The sequence below is a fragment of the Cervus canadensis genome, chromosome 1, assembly GCF_019320065.1.
Source record: "Cervus canadensis isolate Bull #8, Minnesota chromosome 1, ASM1932006v1, whole genome shotgun sequence".
NCBI classification, from domain to species: domain Eukaryota; kingdom Metazoa; phylum Chordata; class Mammalia; order Artiodactyla; family Cervidae; genus Cervus; species Cervus canadensis.
Genome location: NC_057386.1, coordinates 6,186,379 through 6,205,036, shown reverse-complemented (window position 1 = coordinate 6,205,036; position 18,658 = coordinate 6,186,379). Strand labels below are relative to the sequence as shown.

At 51.6% G+C, this 18,658-nt stretch overlaps 1 protein-coding gene across 3 annotated transcripts; it reads left to right on the top strand.

Moving 5' to 3' along the window:
* The first annotated feature begins 3,231 nt into the window (after positions 1-3,231).
* Positions 3,232-14,914, top strand: CD300LB (CD300 molecule like family member b). 3 transcript variants are annotated; one of them, XM_043456778.1, is made up of 5 exons: positions 3,232-3,393; positions 11,510-11,562; positions 11,665-11,839; positions 13,387-13,474; positions 14,133-14,914. In XM_043456778.1, exons 1-5 carry the CDS (start codon positions 3,354-3,356, stop codon positions 14,296-14,298), a joined length of 522 nt encoding a protein of 173 aa, XP_043312713.1. In that variant the 5' UTR covers positions 3,232-3,353; the 3' UTR covers positions 14,299-14,914. The 3 variants fall into 3 exon arrangements, with proteins under 3 accessions (XP_043312713.1, XP_043312669.1, XP_043312692.1); XM_043456734.1 differs by having other exon boundaries at positions 11,510-11,839; XM_043456757.1 differs by having other exon boundaries at positions 11,510-11,839; positions 14,164-14,299.
* Positions 14,915-18,658: the final 3,744 nt, after the last annotated feature.

The following is an 18,658-nucleotide window of genomic DNA, read 5'->3' as shown; positions in this document are numbered from 1 at the left end:
AAAGCGTGGAGTACTACCCACTGGATCCCCAGAGAAGTCCCTACCACTGGTTTTAATGTTTGCAGAATGTTTCCTTATAGATATCTTTCCATTCCTAGCTTATCATGAAAAGTACTGGATTTTTGTATAATGCTTTGCATGTTGTTGTTGAGTCATCCAGTCATGCCCAACTCTTTACGGCTCCGTGGACTGCAGCACACCAGGCCTCCCTGTCCCTCACCACCTCCCTGAGTTCGCCCAAGTTCATGTCCATTAAATTGGTGATGCCATCCAACCATCTCATCCTCTGTCACCCCCTTCTCTTCCTGCCCTCAACCTTTCCCAGCATCATGGTCTTTTCCAATGAGTCAGCTCTTCGCATCAGGTGGCCAGAGTATTGGAGCTTCACTTTCAGCATCAATCTTTCCTATGAATATTCAGGATAATGTGGTTTCTCTCCTTTATTACATTCAGTTCAGTTCAGTTCAGTCCCTCAGTCGTGTCCAACTCCTTGTGACCCCATGAACCGCAGCACACCAGGCCTCCCTGTCTATCACCAGCTCCCAGAGTTTACCCAAACCCATGCCCATTGAATTGGTGATGCCATCCAACCAACTCATCCTCTGTTGTCCCCTTCTCCTCCTGCCCTCAATCTTTCCCAGCATCAGGGTCTTTTCAAATGAATCAGCTCTTCGCATCAGGTGGCCAAAGTATTGGAGTTTCAGCTTCAGCATCGGTCCTACCAATGAACAACCAAGACTGATCTCCTTTAGAATGGACTGGTTGGATCTCCTTGCAGTCCAAGGGACTCTCAAGAGTCTTCTCCAACACCACAGTTCAAGAGCATCAATTTTTCGGCACTCAGCTTTCTTCACAGTCCAACTCTCACATCCATACATGACCACTGGAAAAACCGTAGCCTTGGCTAGATGGACCTTTGTTGACAAAGTAATGTCTCTGCTATCTAGGTTGGTCATAACTTTCCCTCCAAGGAGTACGTGTCTTTTAATTTCATGATTGCAGTCACCATCTGCAGTGATTTTGGAGCCCAGAAAAATATAGTCAGCCACTGTTTCTACTGTTTCTCCATCTACTTGCCATGAAGTGATGGGACCGGATGCCATTTATTACATTACCATGATGAATTATATAATTTTTTTGGGGGGGGGCTGCCATGCCACTTGTGGGATCTTAATTTCCTGATCAGGGATTGAACCTGAGCCCTGGGAGTGGAAGCACCGAGTCCTAACCATTGGATCACCAGTTCAGTTCAGTTCAGTTGCTCAGTCGTGTCCAACTCTTTGCGACCCCATGGACTGCAGCATGCCAGGCTTCCCTGTCCATCACCAGCTTCTGGAGCTTGCTCAAACTCATGTCCATTGAGTATGTGATGCCATCCAACCATCTCATCCTCTGTCATCCCCTTCTCCTCCTGTCTTCAATCTTTCCCAGCATCAGGGTCTTTTCAAAAGAGTCAGCTCTTCACATCAGGTGGCCAAAGTATTGGAGTTTCAGCTTCAGCATCAGTCCTTCCAATGAACACCCAGACTGACCTCCTTTAGGATGGACTGGTTGGATCTCCTTGCAGTCCAAGGGACTCTCAAGAGTCTTCTCCAACACCGCAGTTCAAAAGCATCAATTCTTCAGCACTCAGCTTTCTTTATAGTCCAACTCTCACATCCATACACGACCACTGGAAAAACCAAAGATTTGACTAGACGAAACTTTGTTGGCAAAGTAATATCTCTGCTTTTAATACACTGTCTAGGTTGGTCATAACTTTTCTTCCAAGGAGCAAGTGTCTTTTAATTTCATGGCTGCAATCACCATCTGCAGTGATTTTGGAGCCCAAAAAAATAAAGTCTCTCACTGTTTCCATTGTTTCCCCATCTATTTGCCACGAAGTGATGGGACCAGATGCCATGATCTTAGTTTTCTGAATGTTGAGTTTGAAGCCAACTTTTTCCACCCTCCTCTTTCAGTTCCATCAAGAGGCGCTTTAGTTCTTCTTTGCTTTCTGCCATTAAGTGTGGCATCATCTGCATATCTGAGGGAACTCCCTAAATTTTTTATACTAGCAATAGACTTGCTCCACCTTCCCAGAGAAGTGAAGATGGTGGGGCAGTGAACTGGCCTGATTCTGAGGAAACCTGGGGGAGACTCATACTCCACACCTTTTCCTACTTCCCGTCCATCCCTTCCTTGGTGCCCATAGCGCCCAGATACGTGGCTAAGGTCCTCTTACTCCTCCAGCCCTTCTGAATGTGTGCTGAGCCACCAAAACACAGGACTTCCAGGGACAGCTCCCCCTTCCAGTTTGGCTCTGGACTCCGGGGAAGAAACACCCTCACCTGCCTCCCAGAACTGCTCTTGAAGAGTTTTACTCCTGGGTTATATATATATTGTGATCTGAATTAAATGCAGTCTGGTTGAGATTAGAATTTGTCCTATTATTAGTGAGGAAACCCAGTCCACTGGCTTCTTCTCAGCCCCCTGGGCTTTTCTCTTATTTGGCTACACCCTGTGGCATGCAAGACCTTAGTTCCCAGAGCAGGGATGGAACCCAAGCCCCCTGCAGTGGGAGCACCGAGTCTTAACCCCTGGACCGCCAGGGAAGCCCCTATCCTGGGCTTATTTTAGTCCTGCTCTTCATCTGGTGTCTGGGGTCTTGCCCAGGGCATTAATAAGGACGCACTTTGCTAACCACATCCCAGAACTCTGTTTTTGGAACTTCTCGTACATTTCCTCATTAAATTCTCATAAAAGCTCTTATCAGTCCATTTTACAGCTATAAACACTGAGGCTCAGAAAGATTAAGTAAGTTGTCCACAGTTACACGGCTCGTATGTGGTGCTCATGGGGTTAGAGCCTGGGTTTGTCTCATTTCACAGCCGGCACATTCACGCGCTTGGCTGTAACACCTGGACAGAGGCATCAGCAGGTGTGCCCAGCACGGACACCTGGCCCGCGAGTTGCAGAGTTTCCTGCTGCTGGGACCCACTGCTGTCATGGAGAATCATTTCTGGAGCTGACACCCACCCGAGGCCTGGTAGGTCAGAAACCCGCTCCTCTGACCCTTCTGCAGACACAGGCCCCCGTCTCCCCCGCACAGCTCCCCAGCTTCCTCTTTCTGGCCTAGCGCAGGTCTCATACCCTGTGACCCAGCCCTGCCAAGAAACAGCACTGCTTATGCTGAATAATTAAAAGCAGGAAACACTCACTCCATAAAAGGAAGCGAATAACAAACGTAAAGGCGGTCTGGACGGGCCGAGCGCTCCAGCCTGCCTGTGCTCAGAGCTCTGAGCGTCAGCTGGCACCTGGACGCGCTTCCCAGTTTGTAAGTCAGCGGGGAGAGGAAGCCCGGAGGCAGGACCATGTGGCTGCCCCCAGCTCTGCTGCTTCTCAGCATCCCAGGTGAGCGGGCTGGGGCGCTGCAGGGGGCGAGGGGGTGGAGGGTCTGTCCCAGATATGTGTGTGTGCTAAGTCACTAAGTCGTGTCCAGCTCTTTGCTACCCCATGGACTATCCCACCAGGCTCCTCTGTCCATGGGATTCTCCAGGCAAGAATACTGGAGTGGGTTGCCATGCCCTCCTCCAGAGGATCTTCCCGACCCAGGATTCGAATCCACATCTCTTGCATCTCCTGCCTTGGCAGGTGGGTTCTTTACCACTGTGCCACCTGGGAAGCCCTTGTCCCAGGTACAAGGAAGAATATCTTGGGGAAATGAGAGATGACTTTGTTAATTCATCCGACACAATCTCACTGGGATCCTCCTTGTACCAGACAGGCATCTGGCTCTGAGGAAGGGAAAAGAGAAATAGGAACGACCTTTAAAAAGAGGAGCTGGGAGTTCCCTGGTGGTCCAGTGGTTAGGACTCTGCAATGTCACTGCTGAGGGCCTGGGTTCAATCCCTGGTCAGAGAACTAAGTTCCCATGAGCCTAACAGAAAAGGCTCGTGGCAACCGTCCATCTGATGAGCCTGGGAGAATGGGAGGATCAGCTCTCCACGTGGAGAAGAGGGACCAGTGTTCCTCAGAAAGGGAACTGCATGCCAAGGGTTGGAGGCTTGAGAAAGGATGCTGGGTTCGTGCAGAGGGCGCTCTGAATTCTCAGAGAGCCTTGGGGTGTCTGGTTGGAACTGAGGCTGGGAGCGCCACAGACAGGACTCTGAAGGGCCTGGGATACCCTGCCCAGGAACTGAGGCTTTCAAAGAGGGAACTGCTGGGTGATGAGAGGGGCTTCTCTTCTATGGAAAACCACTGCCCTAGCATCCAGGAAACAGCGTGGAAGCTTGCACAATGTAGGCAGTAGGTGTGGGTCACACGGTCCTCTCTCCCCAGGCCTGGGGACTGACCCTGTGACACTCACAGACCACTCCGTAGAGGGGCCGCAGGAAAGAGCATGGCCAAGGAGTCCAGAGAACTGAGTCCCGGTCCCTTGTTGGATTTCCGCGGGGATGGGAGTCCTTGAGTCCTTTCCAGCTCTAGAGGTGTAGGACTCTACTATTCAGATGGGCGTCCCTGAATTCTCACTGCCACTGTTGATGGTACTGATGCTGAAGAAGCCTTCTGATGATACCTGTGGACGGGTTGTGGGACTAGCTTGTCTGTGATGGCCGTGTTCACTAACAGCGACCCCAGGTGACCCAGACCCCCAAAGGATGGCTGCTCAGAATGTCTGCATCTCCCCCTGGGCTCCAGCTTTCCACCTGAGTTCCAAGACCACCCCTCCATCTCCTCCCTCTCTTAACCTCAACGTCCAGCTCACCGGGAGGCCAAGGAGAAGGGTGTGGGTGGACCGTGTTGGGATCACATGCTCTTAGACGCATGTACACAATACACTCACCCGACGGAGTTGAACACACATACCTATGGAATCACATGCCAGTTCATGTCTATATTCTCACACTCTCATAATACACACACACTTGTTTAGACACACAGACACACATATATATTCACTCACAGGGACACAGAATAACCACACACTTGCACAGCCACACACACACTCACACAGGCTGATCGGTGACTTGGGGGGAGGGTTGGCCTTGAGAGAGCGGATGGGTCCCTCCTCTTCAATTCTGAATGAACTTGGGCATGAAGTTAGTCAAGGATGAAAAAAAGAAGCCAGCCAGTCAAGTTTTCACCTCTAGACACCATCAGCCACCCTGGGTTTCCTCTGTGAAAGGCAGGAGAGAGGTGGCCATGGTAAAGTCACAATGACCCAGCTTCTGGTTGGACATTCATCTGCTTGGTTACCAGACCCCCAACAACCCCAAGAATGGAAGAAGAGATCCCTGTTCCCCAAAGAGCAAAGTGTTGCAAGAATAACCAGGGGCCCAGATCTGCACCCTAGAAACTGTTTCTCTTAGCTTGGGCTGCCATGATGTCTGGGGAACACCAGCCCAGACCCCCGGCCCTATAAGTGCAAACTAAGACAACTGCACAAACACCACTGCACAACACACGTTCCCTGGGACCTCTGCTCTGAGCCCCTCTTGGGTGAATTTGCCTCATTTTTGTGAGTCATTTGTTACTCGCTATCAGCCTAGATGTGGAGATTAACCATGCTCTCGATTTTGAGACAAGACCATTCACCCAAGAATTTTGCACAGAGGGCAAACTTCCCTGAATGATTGACATGAAAAAGAAAGTTTATATCTAAAATTCATGAAAGCAAAAAAAAAAAAAAAAATTGAAATTCAAACAGCCAGTCTCCTCTTCCATGAAGTTCTCCAGGCAAGAATACCAGGTTGGGTAGCCATTCCCTTCTCCTGGGGATCTTCGTGATAGACGCACGGATCAAACCTGGGTCCCCCGCATTGCAGGCAGATTATTTACCATCTGAACCATCAGGGAAGCCCCAAACAGGCTTAGGCTTTTAAAACCCATCAGTTATGTTTTCCAGAGTTCTGCTCCCAGGTCAGCAGTGTCGTATCATTTTTCTCTCTTCCTTCAGACCAATTCTTGGGGCAATTCCCTGGAGGTTCGGTAGTTGGGACTTCTCGCTTTCACTGCTGGGACCCCGGGGTTCAATCCCTGGTCAGGAACTAAGATCCTGCAAACTGCAGTGGTACGGCCAAAAAGCAAAAACTAAAAACAGCAAAGACAAAAATCTCTTGAAAATACACAGGTCTAATGAACAGTTTATCATCCATCATAATCTCTGTTTGTAAAAAACCCCCATGTATTTTTAAAAACCAAGCCCCATGACATTATGAGTGCTTGACCATTCTGTTAAATTACCAAGGCTGGGGTGGATGGCATTTCTGTTTCCAAGTACCCACACCTGTTTTTTGCTGTTTATGATCACCGGCAGATAGAATATGTTTTGATTGTGCTTTTGCTTCCTACTATAGCTTATTTATTTTTAAGGGGCAAAAACATGACTCTTTCTGCTGACTCTTACATTAGATTTTAATTTACATCAATTCCTGTCTTTTTAGCAATTCTTCCAATTGACTCCTTTTTAATGAAAAAAAGCTGTTGTTTCATCAGTTAATTAAATTTTTGAAGATTTTGACAAAATAGAAATGTGTGACTTAGAAAGTGAAATTTCCCCTCAAAATCCTCAAATTCAACCCAAACCACTTATTTTCCCCTAAGCATGTGCTATCGAAAAACTAAGGAAGAGAAATCACACACACTCTGTCAGGCAACTTGTTTTAACCTAATGGTAATATGTCTGGGACATCTTTCCCATCATTATGATTTGTCTTTTCTCTTGACACGTATTTAGTTATTTGGTTGCACTGGGTATTAGCTGCAGCATGTGGGATCTAGTTCCCTGACCCAGGATCGAACCTGGGTCACCTGCATTGGGAGTGGGAATCAGCCACTGGACCACCAGCAAAGTCCCTGTCTTTTTCTTCTAACCATGCGTCGGACAGATCACAATCTATTAGCCCAGTCTCCCACTGGTGGCATTTGGATTTGTTTCCAGTGTTCACTGTTAGGTTAGCAATGCAGCTAGCTCCCTTACTTCATTTCTCATTGGTGTGGAAACTATAATTGATCCTAGACTTGGATGACTCTGTCTGAGATCATAACAACTAGCTTCTTTTCAACATAAATCATATACTTCAAGGGTCCCAACCAGGATCCAGACAGTGTGTAAGTCACAGGGGAAGAGAGAGAAAAAACAAACACAAGATCTCTGCTCCTTGAAACAGAGCATCCTAGCAAGGGAGGCAGAGAGAAAGACTGCTGAGGACGATAAGACACTAGTGCAGCATTCAGGTTCCTGTAAAGGGCTGTGGAGCAGTGGGGGGAAGGGGAGGAAGGCTGCAGAGAAGGCGGAACTTTGAAGGAGACCTGGAGAATGACCAGGAGACAGGCAGGGCTGGGAGCAGGGGTTTCTAGCTGGAAGGAAGGAGAAGGGCAGTGACACAGCCGCTTGGGAGGCAGCGTCTGAGTCAGGGAAAGAGGAAAGTGGGGGTGGGCAGCGTGGGAGGCGGGGAGCCGCAGGAAGTCACACTGGACAGAGAACTGGATCAGGATTGTAAAAGAACTAACTACCAAACTAAGACATTTTTCAAAAACTTCATTTTGTATTGGAGCAGAGCAGGTTGACCGTGTTGTGACAGTTTCACGTGAACCGAGAAGGGACTCAGCCGTACGTACTCAGCCGTACACACAATGGATCCATTCTGCCCCAAACTCTCCTCCCGTCCAGGCTGCCAGCAACATGGAGCAGAGTTCATTGTGCTGTACATTAGGTCTTCGCTTATCCATTTTAAGTAGAGCAAACTCAGGCATCTAACATCATTCCAAGGCAGTGGGAAGTGGCTGCGGGAGAGGTCCTCAAAGATTTTAAGTGCTTGTGGCAAGTGTCATTGAGGACGATCTGGGGACAATTTTGGTACAAAACTCCCGTGGCGATGTGCAGAGGAGACAGGAGGAGGGGTGCAGTGGGGGCTGGGGAACCCCGCGGTGTGCTGCTGCTGTGACCCAGGCAGCAGAGCAGGGGTGTGGCTGGGCTACCGCTGATGGGGCAACTCCTGAATGCTGAGGGTTACACACATCCCCAAGAAGAACCTGCAAGGTGGAAAGTAGCTAGCCAGTTTGCAAATACAGCAGCAAGGCTCAGAGAGGAAGCAAGTTAAAGTTTCCCAACTACTCTGTGGCCGACAGGTCTTTCTGTGTCCAGAGCTCAGGTTCTTTCTAGCATGTCAGGCTGTCCCCGTGGACCTTGATGGCAGAGGAAACAAGACAATCATCTGGACAAGCATTTTTGAGGTGTGCTATGCTCAGTCATTCAATCCTATCTGACTCTTTGCGACCCTATGAATTGTAGCCCGCCAGGCTCCTCTGTCAATGGGATTTCCCAGGCAAGACTACTGGAGTGGGTTGCCAATTTCTTCTCCAGTGGTCTTCCTGGCCCAGGGATCAAACCTGAGTCTCCTGCATTGGCAGGCAGATTCTTTCCCACTGAGCCACCAGGGAAGCCCCCATTTTTGAGGGAGAGTTGTCTAATTGGTTACCCGTTAGTTGTGGAGGGGGAGGGAGGGAACACGGCAGTGAGGATGCCAGGGTCTCCAGTTAGATGTGCTCGTGGCGGTGCTGGTTTGAGGAGAGTAGCATTAGTTCTGCTGATTGAAATCCACACTCCTTTCTTATCATAATCGAAAGCAGGGTCAGACTGCTCGCTGCTCAAAAGCCGTTAAAGACAGCAGGTTGGTGGGACGTTTGCTTTAGCTGGATGCCAGCAACAGGGCGGGGTGGGTGCTGGGCACGGACGCCTGTCGAAAGGCTGTCTCCCCTCCCACTGACAGTCAAGATGCCAGAGTTTTACAGACTGCGGGGGCTCCAGGCAGAAACAGCACAATCAGCTCCGACAGTCATCCTGAAGTTGGTCATCAGCGGTCTGACCAGCGTCATCGTATTATTTTAAGTACAGTTAGTCTTCAGTTCCAGGGTGGGCTTGTTCCCATTTCCCTGAGGCCAGTTCTTGGAATTGTGGTAGCTTATGTCACGGCTATAATCTGGTCATCTGTAATTCACTTTTCCACCTGGCGAGGGGCTCATCTCTGTAAGATTGCTCAGAGAGCAGGGCTCAGAATACTATCTATAGCCCTTGGGACGGAACTAAAGGTCTCCGACTATGCTTAAGGACGGCATTGCTATCGTTTGGTCTCTTCTGACTGTTTTTCTTGGCTTCTGCCTGTTTTCACTTCTCTAATGAAACTTGTTCATGGGCTACAGTTTTTCCACAGAGGAAAGGCAGGCAGAGGACATGGGGGTCAGGCACCATAGGGTTCTGCTCCATTTCACTGTGGCTGCTGTAACACATTACCACAAGCCTCGGGCTTGAAATGACACAACTTTATTTTCTTACAGTTCTGAAGGTCAGAAGTCCAAAGTGGTCTCACTGGCTTACACTTGGGGAGTCAGCAAGGTTTCATCCCTCCTAGATGCCCTACAGAAGAGCTGTCTGCTCACCTTTCCCAGTTTCCAGAAGCCACCCACATTCCTTGGCTCGAGAGCCCTTTCTCTGCCTTCAAATCTCTGATGCTGATACTAACTCTCCTTCAGCTCTTTCGCTTTTTTTCTTTTTTGACCACATGGCTTGTGGGAATCTGTGTTCCCTGACCAGGAATTGAACCCAGGGCTGCAGTGGAAGTGTGGAGTCCTGACCACTGGGCAGCCCGGGAAGTCCCTTCTGCTTTCACTTTTAAGGACCCTTGTGATTACATTGGACGCAGCTGGATAACCCAGGATAAGCTTGCCGTCTTGAGAGCCTTATTTCAGTCACATCTGTGAATTCTTGGGAATTAGGATCTGTGCTTAGTCGCTCAGTTGTATCTGACTCTTTGGGACCCCATGGACTGTAGCCCAACAGGTTCCTCTGTCCATGGGATTTTCCAGGCAAGATTATTGAAGTGGGTTGCCATTTCCTTCTCCAGGGAATCTTCCTGGCCCAGGAATCGAACTCGCGTCACTGATATCGCCTGCACTGCAGGCAGATTCTTTGCCACAGAACCACAGGGGAAGCCCAGGACGTGAGCATGTTGGGAGGGAGTTATTCTGCTGCCATAAGTGCAAACCCCAAGTAACTAAAATAGTTTCAGGGAGAAGGTCCGAGGTGTGAGAGGTGACACCTGGGGCAACGGACCTGACTCCCTCCGTCTTGCACAGACCCCAGCCCGCGCCCTGGCCCTGGCGCTCTGGGGCCATGAGATGGTCAAGAGAGGCTTCCTGTGAGCTTCTCTTGGCATATTGCCCCGTGGTCAATGCAAAAATGGTCCTGGCCCAGGATAAAGTATCTGTGTATCTGAACACAGTGAGTTTAACCATTCAGTCCACGGAAAAGCAGAATACCTAGTTACACTCCCAGCAGACCCTTGCTGGTTCATCCATTCCAACTCTCTACGAGAGAGAGGAAGTGTTGAAGGAGAGTGAGTCCAGATGGAAGAAGCGATGTATTCAGTTCTGTGACTGTCGGGACGTCCCTTGTGGTCCAGGCACTGGGACTCTGAGCTTTCACTACTGTGGTCCAGGTTCAGTCCCTGGTTAGGGAACTGAGATCCCCAAAGCTGTGCGACCCAGCTCCCCTCAAAAGCGTCATATCTCTGTAACTATTGACTCTGGGAAAGAGACATCCAGTGTGTATTTGTAAGTGGTAGACTGGGGCCAGGGCTTCCCAGCTGGCACGAGTGGTAAAGAATCTGCCTGCAATATAGGAGACCTAAGAGATGTAGCTCCCATCCTTGGGTTGGGACGATCCCCTGGAGGAGGGCATGGCAACCCACTCCAGTATTCTTGTCTGGAGAATCTCATGGACAGAGGAGCCTGGCAGACTACAGTCTGTGGGGTCGCAAAGAGTTGGACACGACTGAAGTGACTTAGCACGCGCACAGTCAGGCTGGGGCCAAGGGGAGAACTGGGGCTACAAATACGGACTTGGGAATCATCATCATGTAGACAAGAAACCATAGGAATGGAGAGTCACTCTTTGGGGGCGTAATACAGTGAGATGAGATAAAGGCTGGAGGGGGGACCCTGGCTCCTCCTCGGGAGAGCTGGCTCAGACTGGGGACACCTCTTCCCACCTTGGTGCCCAGTGACGTCACGTGGATAGCCTGAAGTCAGCCGTGGTGGGGCTATTTACACGCCAGAATTTGGAAAGCACTCCAAACCGGAGATTGTTTTTAACCCCCGAGGACGGGTTGTTAGGTATTTACCAACACAGCACCACTGTTTACACCAAGATTTAAAGAGAAAGAGAGAGAAGAGAATCCGTAGAGGCCTTGGGGACCGAGTAGTTGGAGAAGAGGAGGAACCAGTTGAGAACAGTGTTGAGAGGACACGGAAAGAAAGTGCCAGAAAAGCAGATGCGGTGAGCAGGCGTAGGGACACGGGGACCGAGGAGACCAAGGCAGCTGGTGGGGAGGAGAAGGACGGAGGAGAAGGTGGACTTGAGGCGTCAGCTGGGGGTTTCGGGGAAGGCCGGGGACGCTGGTGCAATCTCGGACATCAGTCTGGTCCAGCTCGGAGAGGCAGGAGCTGGATTCTGGACTCTGTTTTCCAGGCTGTTTGTCCATCCGAGGCCCAGAGTCCGTGCGGGGCCAGGAGCGGGAGTCGGTGAGTGTGAAGTGTCGATACGACTCCAAGTGGGAGAGCCATAAGAAGTGGTGGTGTCGGGGGGCGTGGTGGGCTTCATGCCGGATCCTCGTGCAAACCCAGGGATCGGGGCGAGAAGAGAAAGGAGACCGCGTGTCCATCAGGGACGACCAGAGAAACCGCTCGTTCACAGTGACCTTGCAGGAGCTCAGGCAGGACGACGCAGACACTTACTGGTGCGGGATTGAGAGGCCTGGAACCGACCTGGGGGCGCAAATTAAAGTGACTGTTGGTCCAAGTAAGAGCTTTCTTGTCTCCACTATGGGGCCCTGGTGCTCAGGACTGGAAGACTGATGTCCCCTCCCCACCCCTCCCCGAGGGCAGAAGAGAAAGGTCGGGGTGTCTGAGAGCGAGCGTGAGCGAGAGCAAGGGACAGACGGATGGGGAGGAAGCGGGAGAGACCAAGGCAAAGCATCACTTCCCAGCCCGGCTGCCTACCGCATCCCGGAGGTCTCTCCGAGGCCCCTGCGGTGATGTCCCAGAGCATCACTCTAGGAAGTGGCCAACCTCCGGTCGTCACACCCGGAACCTGTCATTATGCAGAAGGGCACAGAGAGACATCTGGGGTAACCCAGTGCGTCCCAGCGCTGAACCCCAGGACCCCGGCCAACCCAGGGTGCTCTGGGGCCTCTGCTCGCTGGAGACCGGGCTGCTCACATAAATCATCTCCATAGTTTCTCTTAACGAGATGTATATCTCCTTCATCACTGTCACTGTTCACTATTTCACCGGAAGGGGTCCTCTTATCCACCAGCGTTCTGGAATCCCCCTTGCTCATTTCCGCCCCAGTAACTAGACGCCCTGTTTCCAGAACGTCTGTCCTTGAGCTGTCTTTGCTCGGGCACTGTTTGAGCAGAAAGGACCAGGGGTTCCCACCACCTTCAACCAAAAAGTTCCACTTGCGGTGTGATTTTTCTCTCTCCCCAGAATAAAATGCAGTGCTTACTTTTATTTCATTTTCTTTTGAATTCTTTTTTAATAGGAATGTAAAATTTTTTTTTCATCTTAAAAATTTATTTTTTTGATGTACAGTTGATTTGTGGAAGCGTTAGTTATTCAGTCATGCCCGACTCTGCAACCCCATGGACTGTAGCCCGCCAGGCTCCTCTGCCCATGGGATTCACCAGGCAAGAATATGGGAGTGGGTTGCCATGCCCTCCTCCAGGGGATCTTCCCAACCCAGGGATCAAACTCCATAGTTGATTTACAATGCTGTGTTAATTTCCACTATACAGCAAAGGGATTCATATAGGGTTAGTCATATATTAATATATATATATATACATTCTTTTTCTTTTTTAAAACTGGAGAATAGTTGCTTTATAATGTTGCATTGGTTTCTTCTGTACAGTGAAGTAAATCAACCGTATGCATACAAGTATCCCCTCCCTTCTGAACCTCCTTCCCATCACCCCCTGATCCCACCCCTCTAGGTCATCACAGAGTACCCAGCCGAGCTCCCGGTGCTACCCAGCGGCTTCCCACTAGCTATCTTTACACGTGGAGGATGGGCCGAACTGGGAGACTGGGATTGACATGTTTAATTTTACTCCTTTTGGCCACACCTGGAAATGATGGTGGGGTGGGGGCGGGAGATGACTGTGTACTGTGGTTCAGATGACTTGGCAGAAAGGGGAGAAACCAGAGGGACTGCAGCTAGAGAGGAAGCCCCCTGGACCAGGGGAAGCGGGTCTCCTGAGAGGGCTGAGCGCGGTGGGGCACTGCGAGGGGAGCAGGCACCCCGGGTCTGTGCTGATGACCTGGGCCGACTTCGCCCGTGTGTAGGGGAAGCTGCTCTGACCGTACTAGGAAGCCAGGCCTCCAGGACGAGGAACACCAGCCGTCCAGCCGCGTCCTCCCGCCCCCACAGCAGGTGAGTAGCTGTGGTCCTTTCTCCTGCCCCGACCTGGGGCCTCTCCTGTGGGGCTGTCGACCCTCATGCAGTCAGTCACCTGACCCTGGAGCCCACCTCGGTCAGCGCCAAGGACCCTGGCCCACCCTCCGTGCCCCTCCGCCCAGGCCCCTCCTCATCCTCTATCTTCCCGTTGGAGCCCCAGCCAGATGTCTGCTCTGCAGACTCCTCCTCTGTGAGCATCCCTGCTGGAGAGGAGCTCGCGGGTCCTCTGCCCAATCAACAAAACAGCACGGACGACCTAGTGGATGCCGAGGGAGACACAAACCTCTAGGCTTCAGGGAGGGTGGTTTAGCAGCCTGGAGCTGGCGGCCGTGGGAGCCGTGAACACACAGAGCCAGCCTGCCGTGGGTGACCTGCAGGCGCATCTCCTGGGCTGAGATGCACTCAGACAAAGGTGAAATTGGAGAGGGAAGTGAGCATGATACAGAGCAAGGCCACAAAGCTGAGCTATTCCTAGGGCCCTCGGGACTGAGCCATTAAGCAGGTCCCTGGGGGATGGGGCTGCCGAGCCCAGCGTCACAGGCTTTGCTCCCCGCAAGGCTCCCCAGTGTCCGAGTTCTGGGGGGTGGACATGGAGGGGCCCGGGGCTCTGATTGCTCTGCCCACCCCCTCCCAGGACCCACTACATGCTCCTGGCATTCCTGAAGGTGCCCTTCCTGCTCGGCTTGGTCGGCGCCGTGCTCTGGTTGGAGGAACGTCGGAGGGACGTTGCAGAGCCGCAGGGTCAGCCCATCTACGCCAACTTGTCCTCTGAGCTTCTGACCAGAGACACCCGCGTTTAGATAGACGGATGAGCGGAGCCTTCCAACACCGCACCCCGTTTCCAGAGGAAACTCGGCTGTGGAAAGAAACACCGCGGAGTCATGGCCGTCCCGCCCGGCTCAGGGCCCCCGCTCCCGATGTGCGGTCCCCACCTGGAGGGCCAGCATCTTGTTCCTGCTCCTCCAGGTTGCAAGTGCCCTGCCTAGACCCACACTCGGGGTTCAGGGCTCACAGTTGGGAGCTGCTGGGCTGGAGCCCCGGTTCAGACCATCGTGTCCCCACTGCTGGGAGAGCTTGGGAGCAGGGCCGGGGGCCGAAGTCCAGAGAGAAGCCACAGGGGTACAGGGGAGAGGGCGAGGGGCCTCCTTCCTGAGACTGGCTCAGCGCGCTCCCTGACTGGGCTTCCGACATATGGGATTTTGTAGTTTTTTTCCTTAAGCTGGGTGTTTTTTTTTTTAATTTATTTATTTTTTAATTGAAGGATAATTGCTTTACAGAATTTTGTTGTTTTCTGTCAAACACCAACATGAATCTCAAGCTGGGTTTTGAAGGCTCGTGACCTTCACTTGACTTGATGCACTTGTGGGCGCGCGTGCGCACACACACACACACACACACACACACACACACACACACACACACACACACACACACACACACACACACACACCCTAAGGAGGGTGATTCTGGGGAGAGTGCTGGTTCTGGACCATGACAGGATGACGTCCCCTCTGCCCAGGGAGGACACTGCTCTGTGTCCAGGGGGCTGAGGTGGGGCCCTGGGACTGGCCTTTCTCTTCCCCCTTCATCCTCCCCCTCCCCACTCTGCTCTGGCTCCCCAAGCTCCCTGCTCCCCACCTCTCGGGGGGCTGGGCTCCCCGGGGGCTGAGACTTGGGAGCCCGCCCTTCACTTCCTCCCAGCAGCTGGACTGCAGGGTCTCCATGGGGCTGGGGACCCTCAGAAAGTACGTCAAGGTCAGGGAGGGTGATGTCAAAGTTGTCTGAGGGAAGGGGTGGTGTCTCTTTTAAATAACGTGTGCATCAGGTTAATTAAAGTTGTCTGAGGGAAATCTTGTTGCCTCTCTGAAGTGATGTCCTTTAGGGACTTCCCTGCTGGCTCAGTGGTTAGAACTCTGAGCTTCCACTGCAGGGGCTGTGGGTTCGATGCCCAGCTGGGAAACTAGGATCCCACATGCTGTGTGGCTCAAAAGTTAAAAAAAGAAAAAGTTATGTTCTTTAAAACATCATAATAATTTAAAACATCTGAGGGAAAGTCGCCTCTTTGAAGCGCCTCGCGTGCGTCGGGGACGCCCTGGGACTCGGTCTCTCTCTCTCACTCGGTCACGGTCCGCACACCAGCGGCAGCCTCACTTCACTGAGGAGAAACAGCTCCCCCTGAGATGTGTGCCTCCACACCTACACAGGCAAGCCTGCGGATAGACACACCTTTGGAAAGTTTCCCTCTGGTTGTTCCCCCAGCTTCACTGGGCTTCCCTGGGGGCTCAGTGGAAAAGAACCCGCCTGCCAACGCAGGAGACTCAGGTTCGATCACTGGGTCGGGAAGATCCCCTGGAGAAGGAAATGGCAACCCACTCCAATATTCTTGCCTGGAGAATCCCATGGACAGAGGAGCCTGGCGGGCTACAGTCCATGGGGTCCTGAAGAGTTGGACACGACCAAGCGACTCAACAGCGACAAATAAAAACCGTGTATATTTAAGGTATAAATGTGATTTTTAAAAATGTGCATAATGTGATAATTTAATGTACATATACATTGTGAAATGAGCACCCCAATAAGTTAACAGTCGCTTTACACACTTATTGTTTTAATCAGTTTTAATATTTTTTGTGCAGTGAGAACATGAGATCTACCCTCTTACGAATCCCCAGCATACAGCAGTCTGATGAGTTGAAGTCCCCGTACTCTTAGAGCCCAGATTTACTCATCTCAGACCCGGAAGTCTGTCCCCCCTGGTCAGCCTCTCCCATTCCTCCCCTCTGTGCCCCACCCAGCGCCCTCCCATTGGCCCTGCCCTCCCCACTCCCCCACCAACCAGATTCCACTCCCAAGTTCTGTGCAGAATGTTTCTCTTTGAACACCTGTGAAGACCTGTCCATCCTACCCTTTATCCTAATAGGTGGGCCCTGGTTCTCAGCCCGGAGAGGCCACCGGAAAATGCCTCACTTTGGGGGAAAGGAGAAGGGAATCTTCCCCGTCCCCAGTAAGGTGGGCTGGGACCCCCCTCCGCCACCTCCCTGGGGTACTGTAATCCCCTCTCTTTGTCCTTTGGCCAATGAGAAACCTCCCACTTTACACTTGGTTTAGCGTTCTGGTCAGTGATGGGCCTGCACATTTTCAGAAAGGACAGAATTTGAGCCAGAGTTGGTGATGGACAGGGAGGCCTGGCATGCTGCAGTCCATGGGGTCGCAGAGTGGGACACGACTGAGAGACTGAACTGAACTGACTGAAGACTCTCCAAGTCACCCTGTTGGGAACCCACAGTCTTCCAGCTCCCAAGACCCCTCCTCTGTGGATACCTCCTGGATCCAGCCTTCCAAAGATCCGGCCAGCTAGCTTCAGGTGACAGCAGCTCTGCTCTGGCAAAGCCAGAGTCCAGCTGCCTCGTTGGCTCAGGTGGCTGAGGGGCCAATCACTGGTGATAGTGATTTTCCCACCGTTCTTTGCAGCTGATATTCACTTAGCCCCGGATCTCTATGGAGAAACTGTGGGTGGGTTGTTACTCACACAATGTCATCAAAGAAAATCCACTGGAGTAGGCATCCCCTGTCTGTCCTGAACCCCATCTCTGCCACACACACACACTCACCCACTCACGCACACACACACACATAAAATCACACACACACACTCATGCTTCTGGGAATTGCCTCTTGGGTTCCAACGAAAGTTGTCAGGCAACACTTGACTAATACGCCCACTCTCCAGGGCAGGGAGAGAGACAGAAATGAAATAGGTCAGCACTACAGCTGGGATGGTATTTCCCAGCTAATGTGTTTCTAGGAGGAGCCTGGTAACCAAGCCCTCATGTTCTCCAATAGCTGGAGACTCAGATGGTTCCTCGTGTGTGATTTCAGCGGGTTCTGTAATGCGGATTGCTATTTTTAGAGGAAAGCACTTCTCCTTTCCTGTGAGCTCCTATTCACGGGCCTTTACTTCTGAGCTTCTGTGCAACCACAGAGGAAGTTCACCCAGAGCAGAGAAGCGAGTGAGGGGCGAGAGAAGCAACAGGAGCCCAAGCCAGGACTCCGGGAGCTTTCTTCTTGATGACGGATGCTCCCTGAATGGTGTTTTCCTAATGAGTGCGTGCTAAGTCACTTCAGTCGTGTCTGACTCTGTGCGACCCTATGGACTATAGCCCACCAGGCTCCTCTGTCCGTGGGATTCTCTAGGCAAGAATACTGGAGCAGGTAGCCATGCCTGTCTCCAGGGGATCTTCCTGACCCAGGGATGGAACTCGGGTATCCTGCATTGCAGGCAGCTTCTTTACCATCTGAGCCACTGGGAAGCCCTGTTTTCTTAATAAATGAGGCGAAAAGAGCAAGTTTTCAGCACTTCCCTCACCTATTCTCTGAAGCTTCGTTCTCCACAGCTGGCTTGTCCGCCTGGCTTTGTTCCACCTGCCCCAAACTTCCTAGATCCTCATGGCTGGCTTTGTTTCTGTCCTTATCTGTGGACCCTGCCTCCTATGAAGCTGGGAGTCAAGTTTCCTCCCAGAAGGGGCGTGCAGATGCACCTCTGGGGGCTTTCCTGAGTTCCCCCGACACTCACACTGGGAGAGTTAGCAAGGAGGGGACCTGGAGCCTGGGTCCCTCTGGGCAGCCCTCTCCCATCCCCTTGCTGCTGAGCACTACCCTCCCCCCCACTCCTCCTCTGCCAGTCATCTCTGTTGCTCCACAACATGTGGGCTCTTAGTTCCCGGACCAGAGATCGAACCTGCATGCCCTTGCATTACAAGGCGATTCTTAACCACTGGACCACCAGGGAAGTCCCAAACTAATCTCGATAAAGGGAATGTGGGAAGAAAAAAAAAATCCGACACTAATCATACCCTAGTCATCAAACCAGAAAGATGGTTAGAATCTTCGCTTTGAGGACTTTTATTTAGGACATTGCCCTGATCAGAAAGAGAAAAAGTGAGAATCTTAGAGGGGAAGGGCAGCTGGCCAGAGGCAGACGGGGGCCATGATGGGGAGTCGGGAGAACTGACACTTTCTGTAGTTTAAATACAACTCTGCGTGCATTCTGTTTATTTCATTACCAAGGCAAAAGCTCATGGTCTGATGTGCATCAGGCTCTTAACCCTTACGAGGAGTTTTCTGCCACTGCTGCCTCTTTTAATACTTGAAATTAAGACA